General features: G+C 34.8%; 1 protein-coding gene and 1 pseudogene across 1 annotated transcript; one reads left to right on the top strand and one right to left on the bottom strand.

The window, feature by feature from the left end:
• Positions 1-1,636: 1,636 nt before the first annotated feature.
• Positions 1,637-4,959, bottom strand: LOC145031731 (phytoene synthase 2, chloroplastic-like). The gene is made up of 6 exons (XM_078980341.1): positions 4,055-4,959; positions 3,839-3,889; positions 3,334-3,506; positions 2,861-3,096; positions 2,129-2,321; positions 1,637-2,043 (listed from the first exon to the last, which is right to left on the bottom strand). Exons 1-6 carry the CDS (start codon positions 4,509-4,511, stop codon positions 1,855-1,857), a joined length of 1,299 nt encoding a protein of 432 aa, XP_078836467.1. The 5' UTR covers positions 4,512-4,959; the 3' UTR covers positions 1,637-1,854.
• Positions 4,960-5,977: 1,018 nt separating this feature from the next.
• On the top strand, positions 5,978-6,749 carry LOC145030125 (protein LURP-one-related 12 pseudogene; annotated as a pseudogene).
• Positions 6,750-7,034: the final 285 nt, after the last annotated feature.

Here is a 7,034-nt window from a genome sequence, read left to right as displayed (position 1 = left end):
CAATGGCTTAAATGCTCCAAGATAAGGGTTAGGGTCGACTTTTAGGGTTTGGGAAGCTTAGAGGTTGATAAACGATGAGGCTGATCATGAAAGAAATGAGGTTTAAATAGGGTCAAGGGTCACAATTTAGGGTTTCATGGCTGAAGGGAGTACGCCCCGCGTACCCCTTGGTATGCTCGGCGTACTCGAAGACCACCCGTGACTACTCTACTCAGTACGCCCTGCATACACATCTAGTACTCCCCGCGTAATAGATGGCCCTCCAAAACACTCAAACTTCATTCGGCCATACCTCCTTCGTCCCAAGTCCGTTTCCAACGAACTTTTTATCCATGGGAAGGTGACAAGAAGCTCTACGCTTCTAACAACTCACCATTGCCTTAAAACTTCCCCAATAAGAACCCAAAATTCATAAAGGCCCGAACTAATAACTTACGAGTATACTCTTGTGCTCCGAAATGCCGTTGAACACTCGGTTCACTTAAATCGTAGCACCTACATCCAAAAATGGCCAAATCCTTTCTTCCCCAAGGCCCTAAGCCTCGTGATAATTGATTATTGGGCCACAACCCCGAATAAGGAAGCAATCCGAAACCAAGTGTTACACAAGTTATATAAGATATTTTTTTCATTGTTAATACAACATGAATAAGATTAGTAGCACGAAACTATACTTTAACCAATGTATTATTATTTTTGTTTTCAAAATTTTTAGTAATAGAATATTAAAGGAAAAAAATTATAGGAAGAGGCTTTTTGCTACGACAGCACCTACACACCCTAGGTCAGCCATTGTCATCTTCTTATGAGACCTTTGGCACATGCTCCTCTTTTATTTTGATGCCTTTCTTGATTTTATGTTCATGCACCGGTAAAGAACTATATTGTGCATCTACCGATAATTCATCTATATTTTTGTACTCTTCAATTGTATAGTTAACTTAGGGCGTGTTTGGCTTAGCTTTTAAAAGTTCAAAAGTTCTTTTCCAAAAAGTTACAAAAAGTCAGGAAATCCTAACTTTTCCAAAAAGTTGTTTTTCCTTGTATTAAAACTCCAAAAGTTACTAACTTGCCAAACATCTTTTTGTTTTTTTTCTTTTACAAAAAGGACTTTTGGCTTTGAAAGGGTAAGTCAAACACCCCATTAATTCCATTGCTTGGTAAATGTTCGCAATATGTCTTGATGATCTTGATTACCTCCTTGGGTTCTCTACAAGTTCGCATTAGATAGACAATCAACATTACTCTTCCAAAGTAATTTGAAACAACCTTACAACTCTTCGTCATCAGAATTCCGAATGATTCTCCTCCACATGTTCATCTAAGCTCTCGTTCATAAAATCCCTAAATTGTTTGCTAGTATCCCTTCCTTCAATTATGTGTTGTTTATTGGAGCCTCTATTCCCACAATGTCCTACTACTCTTTAGAAAAGATTCTCCATCAAGAAACTCCATTGTTCATAATCCCTTTCAAACTTGGGGATGCTTGGTTTAGCAAAGTTTGTTACGTCCAAATTCATCTTTCCCTCACTATTAGTTCAATCACAAGATGATTTTACTACATGCAATGTTTCTCTATGTTGAAAAGTCATTTAGTCTCTCACACCAAATGTTTATCAAATTGCTGGAAACAAAGTAAACAACTAAATAAACCTTCAATTCATAAAACAATGACAACCCTATAAACCATGGTTTTATTCAACGGTCTACCAAGTAAGCAAACAAGCACATACACCAGGTAAACACTTATACACCTAAATAAACCTCCAATTCATACAACAATCACCATAAAAATTTACAAATGTCCATTGTTTCCATTTCCTACAAAGTGTGCATAAAGAGTACATCATATATCTACATGCCAATAATCTTCATAAGCACTCCATTTCTCGATGTTGGAGGAACAAGAGACTTAGCATAAGCAATAGGCAACTTAACTATCTTCTTTGCTTTACTCACATAAGCTCTTCGAGTGAAGTTATTATAGTCATTGGCTTCAATCTCATCCAAGATTTGTCGATACAATAAAAGTGATGCCCACACCTAATAACACCATTTCAAATTTAGTTAAAGATCTTCAATAAAAGTCTTTTTTTTTATATAAAAAATGTACATTTTTAGTACTTACAGGCCATCTACTAGCTGGACTTAGTTGTCTAGCACCTTCTTCTGCTTCATCAAAGAAGGATCTTGCCCTTTTGATTTGTTTTTTCATGAAACTTCTCCATTTATCGGTTACATTTCCAGCAAATATATCTTCATCTGATAATCCAGCTTGTGCTAATTCATCTTGTGGGAGATACACTCTTCCTCTTCTTGCACTATTCCAAAAGCAACCACATCAAGAAATAGCAATGTACTTTTGTTTATTTGTTTACTATAGCATCATACTTTTATGTTTGAGACTTCGGCCACAACTGTTTTGTATGTTGGCAGGTTTGGTCCCTATGTAGAAAAAAAATTACAAAAACCGTTTCTATAATCTACAGAAAAGGTCTTTGTGTACATTTTTTTTACAGAAACGGTCCATGCGTTTAAGACTTTCGTATGTTGACAGGTTTGGTCTCTGTGTAGAAAATAAATTACAAAAACTGTCCCTGTAAGAAAAGGTCCGTGTGCAGGTTTTTTTTACAGAAACGGTCCATATGTTTAAAAAAATTACAAAAATGGTCCCTACCTAATAGAAAATTTACAAATTACGACCCCACAAAGCGGGGGTAATAATGTAACATCACCCTAATCTTTACTATTTATCGTATTTCCTATAAATTTCAACATGGTATTCAAGATTTTCTTGTAAATGTTCGAACTTAGTATTTTCTTGGAAATTCTTGAATTATGAAATAGTTTGAGCACTTACTCTTCTCCCACATCTCTGAGAATATTGGTGAGTTGATTAGCAATACCCAAACTCAAAGCATCATTGTATACACTTTCTGTTGTTGCTTGTGATTCAGGATCAATTCCAGCTACAGGAACACTCATCAATCCAACTGTTCCAGCCACATAATAACAATACAAATAAAGCTCATCAAAAGTCTTGTATCTTGACTTTACAAGATCCATCCTCATTCCTTGAATCATATCCTTAAAAGGCTGAAAACACCAAAACCAAAAGACAAAAAAAACATCAAGAACTTATACAAAAGTATCATCATTTGAATTTATTTTTTGGTAGGCCAAACAAATAGGAATATTGTAACTCACAATGGGACCATTTTGTGAAAAGTATCAAAAAGGTGATCATCTTGATAAATGATGACTCGATCCATTTTGGTTATTTTTGTAATCATCCAAATTTTAATATATATTTAGTGATTTGTTAATTGTGACCTGAATATCAATTGGGAACTTGGAAACAGTATCTGATAAAGCAGCATCGAGCATATCAAAAGGGCGACCATTGAAAAGATCTTCAAGCCTTGATTCCCATCTATCTAAAGCTTTTGGAGTTATATGTGATGCATTAGGCCCATCAACAAGTTCATCTGTTCTTCTACACCACACTAAAGAAAATCGTTGAATCAGTCAAAGAAGTTTATTATTAAACTTTAATCTTGAATTTGTAACTAGTTATAGAAATTTCAAGAAATGGTTTGACCTCAAAAGTCAAAGTTTCTTGAAAATGAGTAGGAAAATATTATTAAAAAAAGAGTTCACATGTAACTAACCAGGAATCAAGGATCAAGAAGAAACACAGAAATGAGAAAAGTGTTCTTGCTAGTATAAAATCTCTTTTCTTGGATCGAAAATAGGAAATTTATACAGAAATCCCAAAAATCAAACATTAATGATTAATGATTATGATCGATGAAGATTTACGATTGAAGATCCTCACCATAAATCGCCCAGAAAGCTTTTTGTCTCTGGGGTGGCATTAGTCGTGTTCCTGTAAATATTATATTAAAAAGATTGAATTAAAAAAGCTAAATTTATCCGAATCGAATTCAAATCATAACATGAATATCGAAATTGCAAGTGGTGAACTTTAAACTTAAAAATTACATTTTTTTTTTTTTTTTTGGAGATTTTAATGAAAAGAAGACTAACCAACCTAAATAAAATGTCTTGGCATACTCTGCACAAACTTCGCCACATCTATCGTAAGCTTCATTCAACAAACTAAGTGTTCCAGGAAGAACAATATCAGGTTTCACCTCCAAATCTTCTCTAGCTCTTATATGTTCTTTAACCAAAGCTGCTTGTTTCAAAACGACATCGTACACCATCTGCTCCGATGAAACAGCCAATTCGCCGGTTGGGTTAGCCACCACAACCCTCGAAACCACATCGGATTTTCTTTTTCTCCCGTTTTTTAAATCCCGGAAATCCGATTCACCAAATGAGTCGAAATATGAGGAATTGCACTTGTGCTTCTTATAACCAACATTCTTGATTTTGTTACTCCGTGTGAATCTTGATGAATCGACGAGTTTTGTTGGTGTCTCGAAGAATCCCAATTTGCAGAGCTCATAATTAGGGGAAACGACGCGTATCAGGGCAACAGACATGGTAAGTATTTGAATGGAAAAAAAAAGATTAAAGCTTGGTGCTTTTTATAAAGATTGTCTGTTAGTTTTTCCCTTTGTGTTGAAAACACATAGTAGAGAGCAGAGAGTAGACGTCAGTCACTAGAAAACGTGTCGACTTTTTAAAACAAGAAACCCACTTCACGTTTAGTGGAAAGATGATGAATCCCACAAAGGTTTCAAATTCATTCAAGATTTGTACCAAATTTGGAGTTCTGTATGATTGAAAATGAAGGGTTCCTGTTGAATGCCAATTGGTCGAATGTTAATTGTTATAAACAACCGATATAGCAACAGTGGAGAGCAAACTGAAAGAGAAATATGGATCTGAATGGAATCATGGAGATTAATTATATGTGAATGAGGACAATAATTATAATAAAGGCAGGGAAAAAATCGAAAATTCTTTCTGCTTGGGGATGCTGCCTAAAAAATAAAAAATAAAAACTCAGTTTGGCCAGTTCGCGACATGTTAGGTTTAAAAGACAAAAAACTAAAATAAATAAAACAAAATCACTCGGGGTATATTCCAATAAAGAAATTAAGAAAATGAATTGGAACTTAAAGCATAAAAACATGGTTTATACTTTATACCTACAAAAAGTTGTGACTCGTGAAATTGTTTTATGGAAATTCCAAAAAAAAAAAAAAAAAAAAAAAAAAAAAAAAAAAAGAAGAAACCAACAATGGGTGTCAAATAAGAGTGACCCACAACAAGATTGACACGCTCTTTTCTTGTTTATTTTTGCTTTTTTTTTTTTGGCACTACAATTTTTTTTCCATTTGTGTGAAAATGGTTTTTTTCTTAGTTGCTTTCTATGGATTTGAACAATCTGGGCTTTGTTAGCTCCTTGCTTTGGACATCTATATTGTTTTGCTTTGATGTATTGAAGAGAGTTGGAGCATTTTGACAAAACTAGTTGGAAACAATAGTTTTTGTTTGTTATATAAACGTTTGATAAAAAAAAATAGAAAAGCTTTTGAAATATTTATAATTACATAAAAATACATCTTTGTAAAGTAAGGATCATGATGACAATAAAAATAAAATAAAATTGCAAAAATGGTCTCTATGTTACGTATTTTTTTGAGGTTTTAATCCAAACCACGAGTTTTTTTTATTGGTGGTCTTTTTGCACTAGTTTCTTTGCGTTTTTGGTCCCTCAATAAACTGAAAAGACTATTATGCCCTTCTAATATATATTTTTATGCTTTTTCTATTTAATTTAAATGAAAAATAAAATAGTTAACTAATTTGGGGCCTCTCTCTCTCTCTCTCTCTCTCTCTCTCTCTCTCTCTCTCTCTCTCTCTCTCTCTCTCTCTTACATCTTCTACTCCACCGTAGTCCCATTTTCCTTATTTTACATGGTCCAAATCAACGAAAAGATATCAAATTTTTGAATCTATAGCTCCAAAAGTCATGTTTCGCATCAGCGATTCCAAAGAAATGAACATCGGCAGGGTTATCGTTGAAAAAGGATTTTTATATGAAAAGGAAACGCATCTGACAGTTATGAAAACCTCTATGTTCTTTGTCGGCGATGGCTTTGTCGTCTACGATTCAAACAGCTAAATCGTCTTCCGTGTTGACTCATACGGTCATGACAATCGTAACGCAGGTGAACTCATTCTCATGGATTCCTTCGGCCGTTGCCTCCTCACCGTTCGCCGGAAGGTGTGCTAGATCTTAAATTGTTAATTGCGTGCTTTTGCTCCGATTAGATTTACTTTCCACATGGCAAGGATTTCAATAACCTATTGGTTAACAGAGACCAAGTCTACATCAACGGTGGGAGGGTTTTTTTAGGTGAAAGGATGGAAGGTGATAAGCCGATATTAGCATGAAGAGATCTTCGATCATCAGAAAGTCAAACATGACGGTGGAGATGTTCTGCGATCGTTCGGAGGAGTATCATATCGAAGGATGCTTCTCTTAGAGGAACTACACGATATATGATTCAACGAAGGAAATAATGGCGGAGATCAGACGCAAAGTGGATGCTTCGACTAATGTGATGCTTGGGAAAAATGTATTTTCTCTCACCCTGAAACATGTTCGAATTGAGAACCAATCTTCTTCTCTAAAATTGATTTACAGCCTTCAATTTTTGTGTATGTTTATGGTTGGGGAAGAAGAAGTGGGGGTGGGGTGTGTTTTTGATCTGCCTTCGAACCAATTCTTTTTCACTTTGGTTGCTGCCACCGGAAACGTAAATTAAACCCTTAGAGGGTCGTCGGAGATCGATCCCTCCCCCCTCCTTGCGATTCGATCAAACATCACCAGACCATTTTTTTGTTTCTGTTCGTCTTCTTCGATTTGCCATGGGAAAAAGTCCTTTCCCTTTATTTGTGTTAGAGAGAGGGGGGGGGGGGGGGTTATGTGGGCCCTTATTTTTATTATTATTATTATTATTATTATTATTATTATTATTATTATTATTATTATTATTATTATTATTATTATATATATATATATATATATATATATATATTTATAGGAAAAA

This window comes from Lactuca saligna, chromosome 2 (assembly GCF_052625555.1).
Source record: "Lactuca saligna cultivar CGN05327 chromosome 2, ASM5262555v1, whole genome shotgun sequence".
In the NCBI taxonomy this organism is placed as follows: domain Eukaryota; kingdom Viridiplantae; phylum Streptophyta; class Magnoliopsida; order Asterales; family Asteraceae; genus Lactuca; species Lactuca saligna.
The sequence above is the reverse complement of the archived record's forward strand: the minus strand, read 5'-3'. Positions and strand labels throughout refer to the sequence as shown.